The sequence below is a fragment of the Rousettus aegyptiacus genome, unplaced genomic scaffold, assembly GCF_014176215.1.
Source record: "Rousettus aegyptiacus isolate mRouAeg1 unplaced genomic scaffold, mRouAeg1.p scaffold_m13_p_2, whole genome shotgun sequence".
Lineage (NCBI taxonomy): Eukaryota > Metazoa > Chordata > Mammalia > Chiroptera > Pteropodidae > Rousettus > Rousettus aegyptiacus.
Genome location: NW_023416295.1, coordinates 150,211,302 through 150,234,155, shown reverse-complemented (window position 1 = coordinate 150,234,155; position 22,854 = coordinate 150,211,302). Strand labels below are relative to the sequence as shown.

The 22,854-nt window shown below is 32.7% G+C and overlaps 1 protein-coding gene across 1 annotated transcript in view; it reads right to left on the bottom strand.

The window, feature by feature from the left end:
* Nucleotides 1-22,854, bottom strand: part of SLC15A5 (solute carrier family 15 member 5) — a 67,867-nt gene that overhangs the window by 28,312 nt on the left and 16,701 nt on the right. Inside the window, 4 exon segments of the mRNA XM_016140574.2 lie at nt 3,452-3,565; nt 3,568-3,639; nt 13,360-13,546; nt 17,527-17,747. Coding sequence (XP_015996060.2) covers nt 3,452-3,565; nt 3,568-3,639; nt 13,360-13,546; nt 17,527-17,747 — 594 coding nt within the window.

Below are 22,854 nucleotides of genomic sequence, written 5' to 3'. Positions count from 1 at the left end.
ATCAACTCCTCTCACTCTCTCAATGCCTCTCTCTGTCTCTCTGTCTCTCTGTCTCTGTCTCTGTCTCTCTCTCTCTCCCTCCCTCACCCCCCAGTGGTTTTGTCTTTAAAATGTAAGTAAACTGACTATTTCTCATGACACACTATATTATTTCCCTGATCTGAAACACTTGTTTGTCTTCCCTGGATTGCTGTTAATTATTTATTAAAATTATTGTTTATTATCATTCTCCCTTTGGTATAATGTAAAGTCTACAATGGCAGAATTTTTTTTTTAACTGATATGTTTTAAGCACCTAGAGCAATGTCAGGCATATTGTAGATACTCACACAGTATTTTTGGAATAGATGAATAAACACAGGTAATGAGATAGCTGGGGTGTATAGTGCTATAATTAATGCATAATTTGAAAATTTTTAAATTTTTTTCTGTTCTGTAGATTCTCTCTAGTCTACAGTATGGCTTCCTTGCTTCATGCCATTATGTAGGATATTGTCAGTAATTTGAATGATATTTTTTTATCATACTCATATAGAGATAACTATAGATATCATTTGTTCATTTATTTATTCAATTAAAATATATTATTGATCATCTACCCTGTGCATGCACTTTTTAGAAAGGAAAAACACAGAAGAATATAAGGATGAACAAGAAGGATAAGAATCTTGACTTCAAAACTGTACATTCTCATGATGAGAGTCAAACAATAAACAAACACATATAAATAAGATAATCTCAGATACTGACAAGTTCTATTTAAAAAATAAAGGAACAGGGTAATGGACTGGAAAGTGTTAAGATGACCAGGTAAACCTCTCTGAATAGATGACTTTTGAGAAAAAGCCAGCCACTTGAAAACAGAGGAGAGGAGATTCTAGATAGGGAGAGGAGCAAGTTTAAAGGCCTTGGGGCAAAAATAAGTTTGACATCTTAGAAACACAGAATAAAGATCATCAAATTTCTAGTGAACTGGTCAAGGGGAAAAATGTTATAAAATGTGGTTAGAGTGCTACAAAGTTCAAATCATGAGGAGTCTTATTCAGTATTTAAGGGATTTATATCCAAAATCCTATTGTGGAATTTTAAGCAGAGAAATTATAGGATTTATGTATTGGAAAGAGGATGACAGCTATTTTCAAGAGAATGGACTCATGGAACAGGAGAGGTAGAAGGAAACCAAGTTAGGAGACTCTGATGGAACTGGGACTAGAGACTAGGCAGATAGCAAGGGAGACAGTGAGACAGTCATATTTAGATTATATTTCAAAGTAAAGACTAGACTAAGACTTGCTGTTGGATTAGAGGTGAAAAATAAGAGGAAAAGATGATCTAATATGATTCATGTCAGGAAGTTATGATTCTGCTCATACTACCAGGTCTCCTTGCATTTGATTTGTGGTAGGTATGGTAGAAAAACTTGAGCTGTACTTGAGCCCTGAGTATGAGTTTGGTACTATTAATTTACGTGAAAGATGATAATGATGATAATGATGGTGGTGATGATGATGATAACAACAGCACACATTATAGCTGCTAATTCTTGAGTGCTGTCTATATATTAGACATTTTATCCTTTACAGATATTCCTTAAAACAACCTTTACAGATATTCCTTAAAACAATCTCCCCTCATTTTCTAGATAGTAGGAACAGCTCAGAAATGCAGAATTATTTTGCCAAGGGTTTGAACTTAGAAATATCTGACTTTAAGACCATAGATATTAACCATTATACTGTACTGCTTCCCAGAAGAGTAATTCTTGATTTTACAGTTCAAAACATCCTTTCACATTTTATGTCATTTAATTCTCAAGGAATAGTTCCCATTTCCATTGATTCTTACACTGATGCTGTGATATAAGGAAGAACTATAATTATTTTCATTTTAAATTCCAGAAAAGTAAAGCTTAGGAGCTAAATGAATTCTCAAGGTCACACATATAGTGACGAAGCTGGAAATTAAAACAAAGCCTCTGGTCTCTACCCTATGACAAGTGACTAAGTCAGTTGGCTTAGTTGGACCTCAGTTTCCTGATGGAAAACTCAGGGAAAAATGGACTAAATTATTTATATCACATAATCTGCCTTTCAACAGTCTATGGTTGTAGGTAGCTCTCTGGCTTTTCCATGTTGAACCACTATTGCTAAGTTGGTGGATAATTTCCTGACTGGATTCATCACCTTTTTTTCATTATCTAGACTACAAAATTTTGACTGATTTCTTCCAATAAATTTCTGGAAACAACATCAAGGAAGTCGCAAATATTTGTGTATTGGCAATATTTTATGCTTCTTTTGTATTCCTAGTAGTGTCGAAAAGATGATAGCCACCTCTTAAAATTGCATAAAATAATTTATTCCTGTAAAAATATTTAGAATGACATGATTTAAAGTTATAAAAATGAAGTCTAACACATACATATGACTATAATTATATAAACTTAATTAATTAATTTTATATTGACTTTTTCCATGAATTGCTTTGGTATAATATATATGTGTGTGTATATTTTTTATTAAATATATATTTAAGGGATTTGGAAATAACTAAATATAATAGAATATTTTATACATAAGCGGAATGGTTAGAATTGCCATTTAGGATAAATACTCTAAAAGTTATGTGCTGAGAAAATAGAAGGTGAGATACTGATGGTAGGAGGTTAGTTAGAAAGTTATAAAAATAATCTCAGTAAAGCATAATTGGGCTTGAGTTACAATCAGGTCTCCCAATGGAGGGAAATATAAAAAAGGTAGAAATATAAGATATAATACATCATACTGACAAATATATACATACACACATTATTTATTGTAATAAGTCACTAAAATATTTTGATGAATTTTAAAGTGACTAATTTAATATCAGCAATCTAGACAATCTAGAAAACCCTTGATATTTAATGAAGTTGTTTTGAACTTGTATTATGAAACACTAGTGATCACACTTAATTTAGTGTAATTTAATTTAAAGACATTGAGTTATCTGAAAAATTGCTTCAAATTTTCATTTCATTTGCATGTTCATAAACTCTCAAAGTACATTACAAATGTCACTTTTGGATGAAGTATATATGTGAGTTTATCTATGAGTGAGAGGGAGCAAGAGGTGAACAGGGAATGTAGAAGAGAAGAGATTTTCATTTGAATATATTGGAGTTTTCTTCCAGGTTTAGCAGAATTTTTTCCTCCTCTCATGGTTACTGCCTTTAACAAGGTTAGTAAATCTTTAATTTCATCTACATTGAGGTAGAATTAATAATTGTTCTGTATGTGGTAGGGGAAGGAAGAAAAATGAAACATTAAAAAAAAAATGAGAGTGATAAATAGGTTTGTTCTGAAACACGGGGAATTTCCAGGGATTGAATAGATTGCCAGCCATTTGAGGTGATGTGTTCTGTGTGGAAACACAATATGTTTTAACATGAAGTGATAAAAATGTTACTCACAAACTAGATTGACCAGTGTTTCAGCTACTCCAAGTAAAACATATTGAAGAATCAAGTAGAAACAAGGCATGGAGGAAATGGTGAGGACTTTGCCTAAAAGAGGCTGCTCCATGAAGGGAAATGTTTTCTGTGTATTTCAAAGAAGCCAGCTATCATCACAGAAAATGCAGCAGAAAGATTTCCAGCAACTGAAGGGAAAGAATGCAAAAGAAAAACTTTTTTACAAGAGCCCCAAATCGGTGTAAGTGACATAGAATTTCTTACAAATTGACTGTAGGTCTGTTTCTTAGACATTTTTTATTTTTTATTTTTCTTTTGCCCTGAGGATATCCAGGTGCCAATTTCAATGCCATAGGGCTACCCTTTGCTTAGGCTCTGGTAGGCTGTGGCTACATGTGACTCCCCATTTTCTGACTTACTGGTTATGTGACTTCAGACAAATTATTTAACCTCATTTTCACTTTCCTCAACACTAAGATAAGGTTACTGATGGTTACTTTGTAGGGTGGCTATGAGATTTAAATAAGATAATCTACTGGTAATTATAGCAGTTTCTGGTAGCAATTAGTAGTAATTATTATTAAGATAATAAAACATGAATTTTAATACTCAGATAAAAATGTCATTCTTGATAACCTTTTTCGATATATAGGAATCAGAAATGATATGAGGGAAATTTAAAATAAAATAATGTCTTCATAAGGTTTTAATCATTATTTTAAAAATGGTTTTAAAATAACCCATAAGTATTATCAGTCTTCAGTTGTCTGACATTCTGCTTATCTTTGCAGAAAAAGTAAAGCAGCTATGAGAGAATTAAAGACTAGAAATTTTTGTTTAGGAAAAAAAAAATATTAAAGGTGAATTAGCTAGGTGAAGAGTATAAATGGAAGCAATTATTCAGATAGTGGTCCAGTTCTTCTCTTCTTTTTACTTTTAAGGAATTATCTAGGAAATTTTGGTTGAAAATGAGTAGAGGTTTTGTTACAGTTTTGTTACAGTTTATATCTAATGCAGCTATCCAATTCTCAATTTATCATTCATATTATTGGACTTAATCCCATTGTTAGAGCAGAGGCAAACTTTAGCTTGATGGAATTTACTTGAAATTTAGAGATAGTCACATTTTACCAACTTGCATAAAATTTCAGGTAAGGCAAAGCTTTCAACTCAAAAAAAAATATCAATCTAATGTTTAAATAGCTTAGTGTTTGTTTTGGTTGATAGAGAAACTGGTAGATAAATTTTTTGATTATATCTCAGCATTTAAATGTATCCATAAAGTCTGCTCTTTACTGAGTCCCCAAGAAATAGGAGACATATAAAGGAAATCCGAATAATAGTTAGAACATATGAGAGATTATTTATTTATTATTATTTTAAATTAAGTTCTACAACTTGTTGATAGTAAAGTAGAGGTTTTGGTTTTATAAATAGCTTAAATTAAAAAACCTGAATTTCAACATTATCTCATTATCTACCTTTAGATCAAATTTATCGTATAATTGTTTTTATCTAGATTACTTGTTATACATTATAGGCTCATCAGAAAAAGAGGTAATATGTCAATTTAATTTAGTATTTACTCTGTTTCTCCTGTATGCAAGGCAGTATGCTAGGTGTAGTTGGGAGAAATAAGATTAAAAAAATCTGTTCTCAGTCACTGCAGGCTCATATTCTATTAGGGAACATAAGAAGAACTTATTTCTAGTTGGAGAAGTGAGAGAAATTATTTTATGCTTTAAAGGCAAAAGGGTTTCAATATAAAGAGCTGAAGGCAGCACAAATTGCATGAGCAAAGGCAGAGTTGTGGAAGTGTCAGACAAATTTTCAGGATGGTGAGAAAGTCAAGTTATTAGGAAACAGAGGAAAAGATAGATTGGGGTCAGATCATAAGAGGCATTTAATATATTCTTAGGATTTTTGAAATTACTTTGAAGATAATGGAATCATTGAAGAATTTAGACAAAAGTGAAATGATTAGAATTGTCATTTAAAATTATTACTCTAAAGGCCATGTGCTGGTTGATAGAATGGGAGAGATACTGGAAGTTGGAAGATAGTTAGGAAGTTAAAAAAGAATCTAGGTAAAGTTTGATGGGGGCTTGAGCTATACTCAGGTAACCCACTTCCAGAAAATAGAGAGGTTAGAAATGTAAGATGCAATAGATTCCACTGGTAAAGCCATAGCATCTGAAACAAGGGACAAGGAGGAAGCAGATGTCAATGTTAACTGAGTCCAGGTGAATGGGAATTTGGTAGTGACAACAATATAAATAAGACCCATAATAGACATAGAAAAAAAGAATTTGATTCTGAGTCAAGTTAGAGGTACAAAAAGGTACTGTGAAGAGAAGTGCTCAGAAAACAATTAAAAATGTGAACTATAAGTCAGAAGAATGGTTGAGTCAAGAAACATTAAAGAATCATCTACATAGAATTAGAATTTAAGGTCAGGTGAAATTGAAAAATGATTGGGGAAGGAAAGAAGAGAACATCTAAGCAATGCCTTCAAACATTTGCACTTGGAGGCAAGGGAAAAAAAAGTAAAACCATTGAAAGAAAGGTGAGAAAGATAGGAATGTCTAAGGGAAGGTTTCAAAGTGGAGGATACGCAAAACAGAACTTCTGGTCTTTCCCCCTAATTCTTCTCCTTCATTCTTCGCCATCTGCTCCAGTACCTTCATGTGCTCAAGGCAGAAATTAGAGGTCCCTTCTTTTTTCCTCTATCTTCAAATATATTATCAAATTCTCCAGATTTTATTTCTATAATACATTAAAAATTAACTCACTTCTCTCTATAGCCACTGCCATCAGTCTAATCTGAATTTCATAATTTTTAACTCGGACTATGTACAGCAGTGTATTATCTGGTCTGTTTCCTCTGTTGCCTACCTCTAACCTATTAAACACTTAACAGTCAGGGTAATCTTATATAAATGCAGATTCAATGTTACTTTTCTGCTTAAATTCCTTCTGTGGATTTCCATAGGTAAGATGAAATTTAAAATCTTTAACATGTGATTTTGCCTGTTTTTTTTTTTTATTTGATTTTAATTGCTGTTACTTTCTCTTCTCTGCCATGGTTCCTGGTAGCAACTAGTAGCTTATTATTATTACGGTTGAAAAGACCTTCACCATGGCACAAAAACATGCCATTTTAGAGTACCATAGATAGAGCGAAGAATGTTCCAGTTAGAACATGTGGTCATAGACACAGAAATGAGCATCAGAAGTTTACTGGGTTTCTCAGTAGTCATTCAAGTTCCTGGATGACATTAGAGCAATAGCTGTAAAATTATGAAGAAAAATGATGTTCAAACTAGAATTCCATGTACACCAATTAATCAAGGGCAAGAATAAAAGGAAGACTTTTCAGTCATATAATTTCTTGGAAAATGTACTTCTCATGTATCCTTTCTTAGGAAGTTGCTTAAAAAATAAATAGTAATAATAGAGGGAGTAAACTAAGAAAGAAGAAGAGAAGTAAGTTAGAAATCTAACAGAGCAAAGCACCCTGCAGCATATCTAGAGGGCCATGCTGAGATGGAGAACAAGGGCATGGAAATCTGCAAAGACGTGGAAGTCTGCAAGATCTCCAGAAGAAGAGGAGCCTTTGGTACTTTACCTTATATATTTTAGCACTGGGAAAAAACTAGTGGTAGTATGGAAAAACAGAGCAGTTTGAAAATTTAAGAAAAACATTTTTAAATTAAATAATTGAAAAAATTAATATACTTTTATGTACAGGAAATAAAATTTTACTGCAATGAGTTTTATGCATGTAATTGACTACTGATGTAAATAAAATATCCTTATAATCATATTATTTATTAACTTAAACAAACAATACCTAAATATTTAAAAATGATTTGCCTCTGGGAACTATGGCTTGATTGTAGAGAAAGTGAGGCTAGAGACTGTTACCTAATTGTTAAAAGTCTCCAGCATTATTTATTTTCTTCAGTCTAAGATGCATTTAACTACAAGGAGAAACATGTTTTCTATGTATCATTGAGAAAGGAAAAAAATATTGCCAATCTACCATAATATATAACCAATTTTACAGATGACTTTATATTTGCTTATGTGTTTCTGTAATCTAAATCATATTCCCTTAAAATTCATAAATTGAAGTCCTGACCCCAAATGTGACTTTGAAGATGGGGTCTATAAAAAGATAATTAAGGTTAAAGAGGTCATAAATTTGGGACCCTAATTCAATATTACTGATGTCCTTAAAAGAAGGAGAAAAGATACAAGGTTTGTGCATACACAAAGGAAAGGCCATGTGAAGAACACAATGAGAAGATGGCCACTTGCACGTCAAAGATGAGAGGACTTGAAAAAAATCAAAGCTGCCTGTTCCTTGGTCTGAGACTTTTACCAACCAGAACTATGTGAAGTAAATTTCTGTTGTTTAAGCCACTTAATCTGTGGTGTTTTGATATGGTGGCCCTAATAAACTAACACAGGTACGCTTAGGTATTACATAAAGATTAAGCTGATCAAATTGTACAAATTATACTGTCCATGATAATTATATAAACTTTAAGGAAATTTTTGAGGTGAGTAAGAATAAGTTTTCAAACTTTCTTTACTTTCTTATTTTAGAATTTAAATTCCATGAGAAACATCTATGATATTCCTCATTCTAACTAATTTAGGGTAATCTAGATAAAAACATGTCCACCACCACCGCTCTTTTTTTTTTGGTTATCACCTTTGCTATGTTAAAAAAAGCTTAAATTTTGTCCAGGAAAGTTTATAGTATTAGATGCAATAGTTTAAACAAGAGATCAGCAATATTTTTTTTTTCTATAAAAGGACAATAATAAGTATTTTAGTCTTTGTGAGACAAAGGCAAAATTTTGATGATATGTTTGTAACAAGAAATAGAATAAATTTTTACATTTTTTTAAATGAAATTCAAAATAATTCTTTTGGGGTGATACAATTTCATTTCATTTGTGTTCAAAATTATTATTTTTATTTATTTTTTGTCATCAAATCAATTGCAAATGTTTATCTGTTGAAACAATTCTTAGCTTGCAGGCAGTACAAAAACAAATAGTGGGCCAGATTCGGCCCATGAGTGCAATGGTTGGCCAAACCCTGGCGAAGTCGTCAGCTTTTATTGTCTATTCCTGTCTTTTAGCTCTGAACTGATGAGAAGTTTTGGCATTTTTACCCGGACCACCGCTGCCTATATATAGGCATGAAATGTGAGGAAACAATCTTTTGGCCTCTTCCTCTGTCCTTGATACTCAAAGTGTGGTCCCTGACCAGTTGCATGTATATCACCAGGGAGCTTGCTAGCCATGCAGAATCTCAGGCTCTACCCTAGGAGGACTGAATCAGATCTGTGTTTAAGCAAGAGCCCTAGAAGATTCTTATATACATCAAACTTTGAGAAGTACTACTTTGACAGAGAATTTGAGAACCTATCTAGCAAAATCTAATGAAAGACAGTTCTCCAGAGAATTTCAAGCAAAGCACAAATATTTAATCCATTTATCTAGACATTGTAGGGCAAGGCGTATTTTACCTGAAGGATTTGGATAACTACATTTGCTTTTTATTTGCTAGTGAAAAATGACTTCTTTGAAATTCAAAACAAAGTTTGATTCCAACATAAATTTAATATGCTCCATTTTTATTCTTCACTTCTGTGAGGTCGTAACTTGTCCAAAGCAGAGTGCAGTTTATCAGAATGTACACATTTTAAACCTCTAGCAGACCTGTATTTACGAGATAAAGCACATGGCGCCAAAGGAGATATTTTATTCAGATAAATAATGTATGTTTTAATATTGACTGTGTGAATGTAAACTGGCCCATATGATTGTTGAAACTCTTATAGTTTATTCTGTTATCTTGTCATTTAATAATTTTGCAAATTAGACCACAATGAAATAAAGTCGGAATTTATTTAAATATTAAGGTTACACTTACCATTTATACTGAAGCAAAATCTCATACAGAAAAAATAGATTTTTTAAGATTCTTCAGTTATTGGCTAAGTTTACTCACTGAGAAAACTATGGGGTTTTTATAGGTAATCTGATGTGTAAAGTCTTTGATACGTAACACAACCATAAGTATGAAATTCTGTTGAGACCTTGAGAAACTGCCCTTCGAACCATGATTTTGGCAATTTCCCAGAATAGGAAATTTGCTCATGTGAGAACATACTAGTATCCACAAACTACTCTCATGAAGACAGCTATAATGTTATTGTCATACATATCTGCTGCTTTTGAGGAAGATATTTCTCTCCTGCTATTAGAATGGTACATGTTTTTTTCTTTTATTGTTTCTCTGATTAGTGTTATGTTCCTCTGTTTAAACTGAGCTATTTATATTCTGTCTTTTGTTTCTCTATGGAGTACTGGAACTCATTTCGGGAGATTCAGTTTCAGGTGCGTTTTAAATTTCTGAGCATGGAAAAGGTAATTAATTTACATGGAGATCAGATACATAAACATGTAAGGCATCAATTATTGTTTCAGATGCTGTACTAAATGATCTTCTTCACCCCAACTTTAATTCCAATGTCGATGTCAACTCTAAAAATAAGAACCTAAGATCATTAATGTGTTTATGTTAAGAATTGAACGAATGAGTATTCAAGCTAGATATTCACGTCACTTCTTTCAGTGTTTGCACAGTTCCTCCTACCAGGTATTTTGCAATGAGTTATACACTGTGATACTTCCTGGAAAGATCTGTCAGTTCTAAAACTGTAAATGAGAAAAAGGAGTTGTGCTGAAATAATCTTTTTTTCTTTTTTTTTTTGGATGAAAGTAATTGGATCCCTGACTCGATTTTTAATTTATGAAGCACTTTGGTTTTACTGGAAAAAAAAAATTGTATCACTACCACTTATTAGTACTAGTAAAAGTTACTGGTTATGTAAAAAGGGCCCAAGACCTTGTCCGTACCTATATCATAAAGAACTTTGAGTTAGAATTTGAATTTTCAATTTTTTTTTTTTTTAAGAAGAAGGTTTGGCAGATATTTGAATGTACTTCATCTGCATTTTAATTTAAATGTCATTTAAAAGCCAAGATAATTGCTCCTACTGTGTTGTACACTTCTGCTTTGTGTAAGGCTTAATAACAATCTTAATTAAGCTAATTTTAGTCAGATTAATACTTGTGTATGTCAGCACTAACTACTAAATGCCACATACTGTGGGATTTTAATTAATGCTAAAGAAAGGAAATAGTCATGATGTAAACATTTTTTAACTGAAAAAGACTAAAATGAAGTATGTCCAATTATGATGTATGGATAAATCATAATATCACTGATTTTAAATTTTCGGTGAATTAAGGTGGACTTTTAAATAGATAAATCTGCTCCTCTGTAATGTTAGGAAGATACAGTCCTGATAAAACACGCTGAGCATATCACACCTTTGCCTTTCAGAGCTCTGAGAGATTTAGAGATTCTTGTAAAATTGGTACTGTGATATACTTCTTGATTTCTTTAGGCGATTAACTCAAGAATGTTATATTTTGAATCAGAAACTCCCTATTTTGTTGCATTGATTGTGGGCTAGATTAAAAAAGTAAGTTTATTTTTTCCTTTATTAAATTTTGAGTTTGACCAATTGAATGAGATTTCCCTATTGCTTACTCCTGGCCTGGGCTGTGATTATCCATGTCCATCACTAGGCATCGGCATTGTCCACACCATCTGTCCCCTTAAATATGACAGTCACTGGAAAGAGAATGACTGAATGTGGAAGGGAATGGAGGAGGCTAAGGAGTAACTGCCCATCGGGGTGACAAAAGAATATTTTATTCACTTCAAAGCCTTATTGGAAATAAGAGTAAAGATTTCAAATTAACACCAATAGTTTAACTTCTGTAATCTTACAGGTATGTATAGCTGGTAAGTGGAACAATAATTAATAATAATAACAACAACAACAACAACAATAATATAATAGCCTAGAATTAGAAAACTTGAATTTAAATGACACTTATTATCTTCGAGGTCCTTGGCTTATTAAATGCTGGTTTATCATGAGACTAAATGGGATATGTATATGAAGGTGCTTAGGTTCAAATTAAGAACTCATAAATATTTGTTCATAATTTGAATACTAATCTATATTCTATACATCTCTCATGTTTTCAAGGCACATGAGTTCAAAGTGAAAGGAATTTTTAATATTAGACTAATTGAGTTATGTAAATAACTATCAAAAAGTACCCTAGGTTTGTGCTTATATATTTTGATAAAATTCTTTCATAATCATAAACAGGTTATGGAAAACTTAAGCAAATATCTAGTTTAAAAGATGCAGATTATCATACTTTTAAAGTATTTCCATAGCAAAATTATGCAAATAAATGAACAAGTATGTAAATGAACAAATGAATGAAGTCTGGTTTAGAAACTACTGATTCAGTATTCTACATTCAGAGGAACATATCTCAGTTTTTAAAATGAGTCTAGATTTTCCTTTTTGCTGCCCAACAAGTCCATTATCAGTCTTGAAGGGGATTATTTAGTTACTGACATCAAACAATATATTAGATAACTCTATCTAACTTTCCTTTATCCAGAAAAAAAAATCATACCTTTCTTTAAGAATACATATGATTTTAAATATGCAAGACTAAAGAATTATCTGTCAGAAAGTGGCTTATATTTAAAGTGAGTTTAAGATTTCTTGTTCTCTGGAAGGATTTCTAATGTTGTTCTTTTAGTCATGTTGTATTGCGTATTTCGTTAAAGTAGCCCAATTTAAGAACTTTTTTCTGTAAAATTAAGCATAATTTGGAAGCTCCGATTGGATTTTCATAGAACCGTACATGACTGCCAAAGTTTTTGGCATTTTGCCATATAAATTTACTCCCATTTTGCCCTGCATTCATTCTGTTTTATTTATTTTTATTTTAAAAATGTATTTATTTATTTTTTATGGTGACATTAGTATCATTCTGTTTTAATAGTGTAGTTACTGAGGACATGTACAATGTCTTACTTTTCTTTTCGTTATCTTCAAATAATGCCAGACATTTACTAAGTACTGACATTAGGAAATCTACAAACTGACAAACAAAAAAACACTTTTTAAGATTTAAGGATTGTCAAAAATCTATTAATATTTATAGTTTGCCTAAATGTATTACAATAAATAATGTCAGGGTTACTGGCTTAAGAAATAAATCAAAAAAGGTTATGTACTAAAGACCTGTACAAATGAAGATGACAAAATAAACTAAGGTGAGTTTAATCACTTTGGGTTCTTCTCAAAAACAAATCTACCCCTTGATGTGATCTAGAGTGATCTTGGCTTTGGTAAATAACAGGAAACACATACTATAGTGTAACTTCTATAAGCAGAGAAACAGCAAAAAATATAATCATGGATTAATAGAAGATTGCATGGTCTCCATAGATCTCTTAAAAGAAGGAATTAAGAATAAAACAAGTTAACAGAGCAAAGAGAATCTCTGAAATGTCTGTCCCTAACTATTTTAATGGAGTTATTTCTCAAGTAGAGAATTAAATATCAGGTTACAATTACATAATATTTCTTAAGAAGTTCGAACTCTCTTTCCTTTCTATTTACGTCCACCAAACAATTAGACACCTCCCTTATAAGTGATGACTCAATACTAGCTAATATTTATAGAGCTTTCCCTATGTATCAGGAATATGCTGCAGACATTGATGTTATCCTAAGTGATTTCAAAAGTCTTACAAAACAGAGGGTTTTGTCTATTAATCTAGGATGTACTCCACTATGAAATGCTATTTTTAGGGGGTTAAAATCAGACTTTCATTAGAGCATATAACCAGCTCAGATCTTAGCAGAATGGGCTTTTTAAAAAAAATTTTAAAACGTTGCAAACAATTTACTTGAGGTGGTAAGTGGTACTTACTAATGCACGTCAACAGAAATGATCCATCTCTCTTAGAGGGAATTAGAAAGGTGCTGAAATATTCTGTACAAAGAGCCAGAATTAATAGTGGTATGATGCTGGTAACATTCATTACTGAAATTGGCAGAAGAAACCCATCCAAATTCAGGTTGGAATTCATGGTCTGCAGATAATATCCTGAGGGAATCTGTATTTGAAAGGGAAAAGGAGCCATGGTTTAAGTCTGGGGGAAAAAATCCTGCAACGGATGCCTTGTCCCTTGTACATACTCTGTGACAGATGAGCTGGATGTTCCCCAAGTCTTTAAGATCCCAATTATGAGCTGACAAAGGGCAGTGGGAGCTCTGTTTTGTTAACAGAAAACGCTACTGATTTTTTATGGAGGAATCTTTTGTCATCTAGTATATTTTCCCATGAAAAGTAAAAGTGACCCTAATTTTGTGCTTAAGATGACAAATAAGAAATAACTTAAGTTGTATTTAACTTATTTTTGAACAATAAAGTAAAAACCAGTAAAAAAAGTATTAAGAATGTTTGTTTTCACCCTGATGAAAAGAGTTTTGGGCTAGAGTACATCCTTTAAATAGCATCTAGTTTAGTGGCATCATTTTTTTTCTTAAGAAGAGGGGCCCATGGCAGAAACACATTACTTGTTGGAGACTGTCTTAGTGGGCTCCCTGAATTGGCCTCATTTATAACAAGAGCCAAGCAGCATGTTATAGAAAAAAAGAGAGAAAACATACCTGTATCTATACTGTTCTTTAAGTTAATTGTGTGGCACTGAAGGACCAAAAAGGGAACTATGTGAAAAAGTTTGTGTAATAAAGTAGCAGACAAGAAATGAAAAAAAAAAAAAAAGCAAAAAACAAAAACCCTCAACCCTCTGCCCCACTCCAAACCCTCAATGTTATGTCAGAATTTCTTCATATTTAAAATAACCCTAATACTAACTAAAATTCTAATACCTAACTTGGAGCCTCTACATGTATTCTAACTCTCTTGTGAGATTACTGCATCAGAACTAAAGTGCTCTGTCACAGGAAAGGGGTCCTTTCCTTACTTTGCTAGTTTATGATCTTTGTTGGAATAATCACACCTTTATCATTATCATCAGTAGCATAGAGTATTTCTTAATTTCCAGTGGTTCGTGAAGCTACTAAGTGACTTGGAAAGAAAGTCAATCCAAGTCTTGTCCTGGAGGAATTGGACTCTCCAATTTTTCTTATAGTACATGAACTGCATTAGGAGAGCAGCCTTACCCCAACATCCAGAGGATAACTTCTTGTTTGAAATCTTTACTAACTCCTTCACTATTATCAGTTGTGCAATTTGAGAGGGTATAGGAAAAGCAGAGTCATAAGTCAGTACAGCTGTTAATGTGCCCACCAATTGTAACGGGAGCTTATCGCTATCTTAACTGCTTAAACTCAGAAATGGACCATGCTTTCACTGAGATTTTTTTTTCTATCTATGTAAAATATGTCCTGGTGATAACTGACCTCCAATCTTTATTTTGACTCTTGGGATCGTAAACTAGGATTGTTTTGGTTGGGTACAGATGACACTAGTGAAGGGAACATTAGCTGGTTCCACCCAAGTTCAATTAAGTTATTAAGCACGTATTACCTAATTGGAAGAAAATGAATGGTGTTTTTTTCCAGAAAAAAATGCTGGCAGCAGAACTACCGTAAGACTGAAAGGCTCCCAGCACAACTTGGAAGTTTCTGTTACTGATTTCAAATGAGATTATTGTTAATAGGAATAAAGTTATTATCGGCATGAATCACAGACACAGAAACCTGTTAACTTAATAATGTGGCAAATGTACTATTAATCTTTAGTGAAGCAATATTCATATATTGCCTAGTCTAAGAAAAGGCTCTAGTGTCTTGAAAGCTTGAAATCATTTCTGCTTCTGCCTCAAGTTCTAAAATCATTTCCTTTAAAAATTTTAAATACTTTTATTTCACACAAGCCTCTGAGTATTCAGAAATAATTTCTGTCAATAGAGATTCATTTTCACCTTTGAATGACCAGTAATGTCAAATGGCAACATCATCAGCCTTAATATCAACATATTTTAAATGTATGTCTTGGAATCGAAGGTCAATAATGGCTACTAAATTTAAAATATGGAATTCTTTGATGTTTTATTCTAGGTTCTTTGATTGCCTTTATACTAGTGATTATTTCATCTGGAGGCAAAAAATCTAATTTTAGCATATCCCAGTGGAAGTTTCCTTTGCCTCCCTTGAGAGGTACACTCTAACCATTTTCTTTGAAGTTCCTGGCAAACATGACTGTATATAATTTTGGAACGTATACTGTATTGAGATTTTCAACCCAGCTGCTAGGGAGGCATTGCAGGTAATAACAAAGCGTGGGCGTTGATACCAGCCCTGAGTTGGAATGGCCACTCTGCCATATAGTAGTAGAATGACTGAAAGCAAGTTGCAAGTCATTTAATGTCCCTGAGCCTAAGATTTAGAATGATAATACCAGCCATGTAGGCTTACTGTGGGGATCATGTTAGATACTGTGAAGTCTTTTTGAAGTTTTGACACATACAGTTGATCAATAAGTTAGTTCTTGTTCTTTGCAATAAACTGGGCATCTAGATTTGGTAAGATGCATAAAAATTAGTTTATCAAAATTTATTGTATTTTGTGTCAGATTAAAAAATATGTGACATATTTCAGAGAAGGCTCAGTCAAAAGACATATCGGGTGTCACTAAATAATGAAGATAAAGAATCAGTAATTTGTGATATTTACACAGAAGATTCAAGGCTAGCTATGGATTACTTAATAATTTTGTACTCATTAATTTCTTCATTCTAAGATGCTTTTATGATAATTATCATATAGATGGGTAATATTTTTGTGTTTTTGTGCCAGTTATCATTGTGGAGTCAGGAGGGAGTTTGAATCTGCTAAATCAGCCTAGCTTTCTTACATTATTTAAAGCAAGAGCAGCAAATCTTTCTGTAAAGGACTGGATAGAAAATATTTCCACTCATGGATTCTATTGCAACTACTTAATTCTGCTGTTTTAATGCAGAAGTAGACATAGTATGACAAACAAATGAGAGTGGTTGTGTTCTAATAAAACTTTACTTATGGAAACTGAATTTTGAATTTTAATTAATTTTCATGAACCATGAAATATTTTTCTTTAGATTTTTTTCAACCATATAAAAATGTAAAAACTTTCTTTGCAGATACACACACACACACAAAAATCAGTGGGCTAGATTTGGACTTCAAGCTGCAAGTTGCTGACCCTGGGTTTAGAGAAACAAGCACTATACTAAAAGTCAAAAAATGGATTCTGCTTTTCCTTTACTACTATTAACTGTATGACCTGTCTACCCCTCCAATATCATTTAATTTTTCTGAGCCTTAGTTTCCTCTTCAACGACAGCTCTATTGTTCTATCGTATATCAATACAACTCATTCATTAGCTATCGAAGTTCTAAGTTGGGGGTTAGCAACGAGGATAGTCCCGAATTTCTTCAAAGACTTTTATAATTATTTGATGAAAAAAGAATAAATGAAGAAATAATATTTCTTCATAAGTAAGTTAATCTTTGAGCATTATCACATTAATTTTTTTTTTAATCACGTATATTTATAAAGGGCACTTTGGACTTGGTGTTTTTCATTTGATTTCTCCACAGCATAGGGAAAGATGCACCAAGGAACTAAGAGTGGGTGGGGAGAGAATCACTTGCTCATTAGTACTTATACTCAGGAGTACAGTGGAGGTGGTACTCAAATCAGTCGTTTTAGCTCCTTGTTAGCACCAGCTTTTAAAGGCTTAATGAAGGAGGAAGGCAAAACCTTTGGCTAAAGGGAGGTTCGGTAATTGCTCATAGATCTCATATTTTCATGGGCTGCTCTTATAACTATGCACTCTGCAGTACTGTCTGCACCTACTGACAGATATTTATAGTTCTACAGGAGAAACGGCATACCCAGATTCTCCTCAGGTGTGTCTCTGCCTGACTCCACTTAGTTCTTGAAATTAGAGACTGTAATGATTAGAGCACTTATAGGATAACTGCCTGATGAAATGTATGGGAAGCACTTTTGTTGGGATGAAAATAAAGTTAACATACAATTATTTTATTGTCGTTGGGGGTAGTGTTAATTATCCTTTCTTACCTGCATAATGCATATTTTGTATAGCAGTTGAAAAATGAAAAGAGGGAGAAGGGTGAAGAAAAATTTTGTGGCTTCCACATGGAGCTCAGTGTAGCAGCCACCATTTTTTTTCTTGGCATGGTCTAACCAGCTCATCATATTTCTGTGAAGATGGCAATATTGCAGACAGCATGTTTTCAGGGCATTAACAAACACCCCAAAGGTTGTCAGGAGGGAGCAACCTGTAAATAATTGGAGATATGATGCATTAGTAAAGGAATTCCTTTTCAGTTTTCTGAGATGTCAATCAGAAAGATGACAATTGTAAAGATGACGGACAGTAAAGTGATTGAGGAAGTTTTCACACCCAAGGGGTTGAATTCAAAGGAATAAGCTCTGACAAGGGTTCTGGCATTCTGGTGACCAGCCCAAGGTGGTGCCTGACAGCTGATGTAAAAAATGAAAAAGGTAAGATCAATGGGAACATATTAAAAAGGAAAGAAAGGAGACAAAACAGCAAAGTAAAATTTTAGAATCTCTCAGAAGTCTTTAACTTTAACTCATTAATGAATAAAACAACCTGAACTTTCTTTTACAGCTTTAACACAAAGAGCTGGTACTATTTTTAAATATAAAATATTATATAAATAATCCTCACTTGTCATGTAGAAGGTGGTTTCTTATTTTGACATGGAGATAAAGGGAAATGTGTTCTCCGCTTTGACTTTATCCTTGAATTTCAGACATAAGATTAAACTTTGAACTCTTCAAATGACTTTATACATGTTGATAGTGTCACTAAAAGTTCGGATTGGATTAGTTGGCTTTTGACTTTTTCAGGAGTTTCTTCTGGGTTTATATGGCTGTTGCTTTAGCATCAGAAGCATTTCCTTCCTTTAGATGTTGCACTCACTAAGTGCTAATTATTCGCAACATCATTGTTGCTTCTTTTATGAGCTTTCAGATTCCACTTTTCTTTGACTTTATTAGGACTTCCTGATACAATGACAGATAAGATACCCACATTTAGTTAACAGTTCAGTTGTGACATCATGGTTGTTACAATTTTTTTATAGAACCCCTTTAACCAGATAATTCTTCTACAAATTAAATAGACAACAAATCACAGTTTTAGGATAAATTATAAAATAAATGTGAAAATGTTTGAGTTTTTCCAAAGAAGGCTGCTATGGAAACTCAATGTAGTTTGGTTGTCGTTTTAATTATGCTCAAGTTTCCTATAAAATTCTAGGTGAAATGCATTCTAGCCAAGTTCATTTAAATACCATTAAGTTTTGGATTTTATATTTAAATAAAGAATATTTATTAATATTTCTTTTTTATGGTTACAGAATGATTATATTGATTTGATCTGGTCTTTTCTTAAGAGTTATAATAGACCTATTATGTCAGTCTTTGATTAATCGAGAAAGCTTGGGGCCTGGTAATTGAATATGGAGCCTTTCACCTTTAAGTCACTGAATCAAATCCAGCCCAAATTGGTAGTGACCAAGAATGATTATAGCAGTAGCTCTTTGGTGGCCTTGAGGTCAAGTGGAAGTATATTGGGATAATTTCTGACAGGGAGATGGGCTCATAGCTATAGTCATTACTGCTTCTTTTTAGTCATTATTTCCATATACAAATAAAAGGCCCAGGAACTGAGAAGGTCAAGGGGACAGAAGTACCTGTGAGTGGCCAAGATTTGTGTTTCTTAGAAAAGAAGTAATAAGGACATCTCTTGATTATTGCAGGAAGAACTGCTCTCTATTGTGAGACTTTCCTAGCTATTTGACTTAGTTTCCTTAATGTTTAAGTAAGATGAGAACTAAGAATGTCTTGACGAACAGTCTAGAGATCAAATTTGAACAGGTCTGGGCCAGGAGGCTTAACTCTCTGACATTTACTTATTATTTTGTCTCTGTTGCTTATCAGCCTGTTCTCTGCTCAACTCTTGCAAAACAGTGTTGTATAGATAGTAGGGTTATTAGTAGCATTGATTCAACTTACTCTATGCTTTCAGATAGGCTTTATTATTAAATGATAATTATTTCCAGGATGAAAGACTATTTCCAAAGACATTCCTTTCAATTTTCTTCCTATATTTCAAATTCAGAGACTTTATTTAATATGACATGTTTTAAACTCACTGTTCTTTTTTTTTTTTTTGTATAAACAAATCACTATTTGTTGTAAAATAAATTTAGATCTACTCTTATGCATGCTAAATTGATACTTGCAATTTTATTAAACAGTTAAATATCACTATCATGTTATTTCTACAGAGAGGTAGCTTAGATTAGTGCATCTTAAACTAGCTATGATAAAATATCATTTTTTAAATTTCTCAACTATCATGGTCAATGCATTTGCAAAATACAATAAAAATGAAATACAACAAGAATAAAATAAGAAACAGGCATACAGAATATAAGTCTTAATTTTTTTATTATTAGATTCAACAGATATAAACTATAACTTTCCATAAATAGTTTTACATGTTTTCTTTCAGTGTCTGTATTTATTTTGTTGCATACAAGTAACAATTTATTGACTAAAACTGACCCATAGATCAGGCCTGGAGTATCCCTGACTTCAAATGAATAAACCCTTTGAAAAACAATTTATTTAAACAAGTAGAATTGTATCTGATATGGTGATATGAAACAATAAAAACAAAATGGTTAAGAACAAGAAATGGTTAAGCATGAATGAGGTCTAAAATTTTAACTGGCACTATGAATGCACATAATTAACACCAAACAGATGTTTCTAGGCCTTGAGAATATAGCAGTAAACAAGATGCACAAATCCTTAAGTTTTCTTTCTGGTGGGGATGACACTAAACAAGCAAGAAAATATTAGGCAAGTTCAACAATGAAAATGGAATGGACTGATAAGGTAGAGACACATTGTAGGGTTTAGTGTAGAGAAGACTTAAAAAGTTGAAATTTAAACTGCAGATTGAATAGAATGGAAGTAAGCAAAGAAACCTGGAGGAAGTATATGCCAGGTATGTCATGAAGTAGCAGTGAGCTGGGAAAGATTTGGGTACAGTAAAGGCCAATGGGGCAGTATCTCAACAGGCAGAAGATTGGAAGGAGATGAGGTCCAAAAGTTGATCAGGAGTCAGACTTCACAGACCAAAGTAAGGAGCTTGGATTTTTATCCTCAGTGTTATGGGAGACCATTAAGAAGTATTTTTTTTGTTTTTTTTTTTGTTTGTTTTTGTTTTGTTTTTGTTTTGTTTTGTTTTAGTATATGTTCTGCCAAAGCGAGCACAAGAAGCTTTATGCAGAATAGAGATACCATATGATGTATATCTTTTAAAAAATTTACTGTAGAACTCTGGTATGGATTTTATGGAATAAGAGAGGAAGCTGGGAGAAAGGCTAGAGGTAGTGGTGACTTGGACATAGTAACAATGAAGAGAAGCGAATAGGATAGGGTGTGCTTTTGAACAATCTGTAGGATTTTCTTATGTGGAGAGAGGTTGAAGAAATGAGAAGACTGAAGATGACTCTTTTCCTGTTTAAACAACTGGGTGTTGTTAACTTAAATTGAAATGGAAAAGACAAGAAAGGAGTCAGTTTGCAATTGGAGTAATCAAGAATTGAGTTTTGGTCAGGTTAATTTTGAGATGACTACTAGATAACCAAGTCACAATACTGAATATATAAGTTTCAAGGTAAGCATAGAGGTCCACGGGGAATTGAGTGCTTGGTGTATTGTTGGCATTAAAAACTATACAACTAGAGATTACTTAAGAAAAGAAAGTGGGAAGAGAAGAGCCAGGGCCCCTGGAATGAATCCTAGGGTTCTGCATTAATTAGTAGGAGAGAACCTAGCCAAAGATTTGGAGGAAGTATGGACACCAGACGTCATGCTAGATGGGCTGTAAGTCAGAGGGAAGAAGTAAAAAACCTATATTGATCAGCTGAACTGAGAGGGAGCCAATAAGTTAGTTAGAGAGGACAAGAAAAAGAACTGTATAGTAATCTACCTGTCCCATCAAACCGTAGAGTTATCACTGAATATTATGAGGAATATGCTGTTGAAAATATCTACATCTATGCATCACGCTTCCTCCTTGGATTAATCCATTAGACTTAATAGAAAACTCATGCCTTCTGTACAAATAATTTTGGGTGTCATGTAGACTCAGCCTTTAAAAGAATCCATTGTCATTATAATTCTCAAATTGCTTTTCTGCACCAGGAACAGAAATGGGAAGTTGAAAAAAACTGGAATGAAAATGCAACTGAGACTTCAAGCTCTCGTTTAAATGTGCAAACACACCAGGTGTTTTATTTTATTTTAAAATAAAACAGATGAGCTATTTAAAATGTTTTATTGCAAAATTTAAAGAGTGTCACCATTACTATTAAAAAAACTTTAGAAAGCAATTTTTCCATCCTTTGTACCTTTAAGTCCTTGGCTCTGATGTTCTGCTCCTCTGACCTTGATCTAATCATGAATATCTATGCTACTTAATTATAATAAAAAAGCCTACATTGCACTCTAGATGGAAGATGCACATTTTTTTCTTCTTTGGTCACCTGCCAGTTCTCAAAATTATAGCAGTGGGAAGAAATGCAAATGAAGGCCGTGCTTGACAGCTAAACATAATGGAATGCATGGTCTACATTTGAAAAGTTTCCTTAAAATAAAAGGTAGCATATAAAAAATCATTTCTTTAAGGTCACCTATGGCTTTGAATTACAGCTTTGAGGAATTTCCAATTTAGTCATCAGAGAGAAAGAAGCCAAAATAAAGATTATATACTTTGCTATAGAGAAGACAGAGTTTTACCTCATCAGAGTTGGGTTATCCTATAACTTAGAAATAGAAAACAAAACAGAACAAAAAGCAACTTTGAAATATTCATTTTATAGAGTATTATGTAAAATAAACCACTGGCAAACAGTTTCTATTATAATTTTACTTGCATCTAATAATTTTCTGTTTATAAATATCCAAAGAAAGGTTACTTTATTACATGTTAAAAAAATATAACATATGGATGACTATCGGCTGGCAATAAACAGAGTTGATTACATAGTTCTGTATAACTTGAAGAAATGTATTTCTTTATTCAGATGAACTTATTTTCAAATAGGAAATTGAAAAGCAAATGGATGGATGCTCAATAGTTATTTAGAAAATTTGAATCTAAAAAAATTATATATATGTATATATATGTATATATATGTATAATTATACACTCAAGAAAATGTCAGAGCGATCTTTCAATAAAAGTTTATACTGGACATGTTCCTCTTTTTTATTACTTCGGACTGACAGAAAGGATCTCTAAAAATTGAAAGAAAAAGTCCATAATCCCATAAA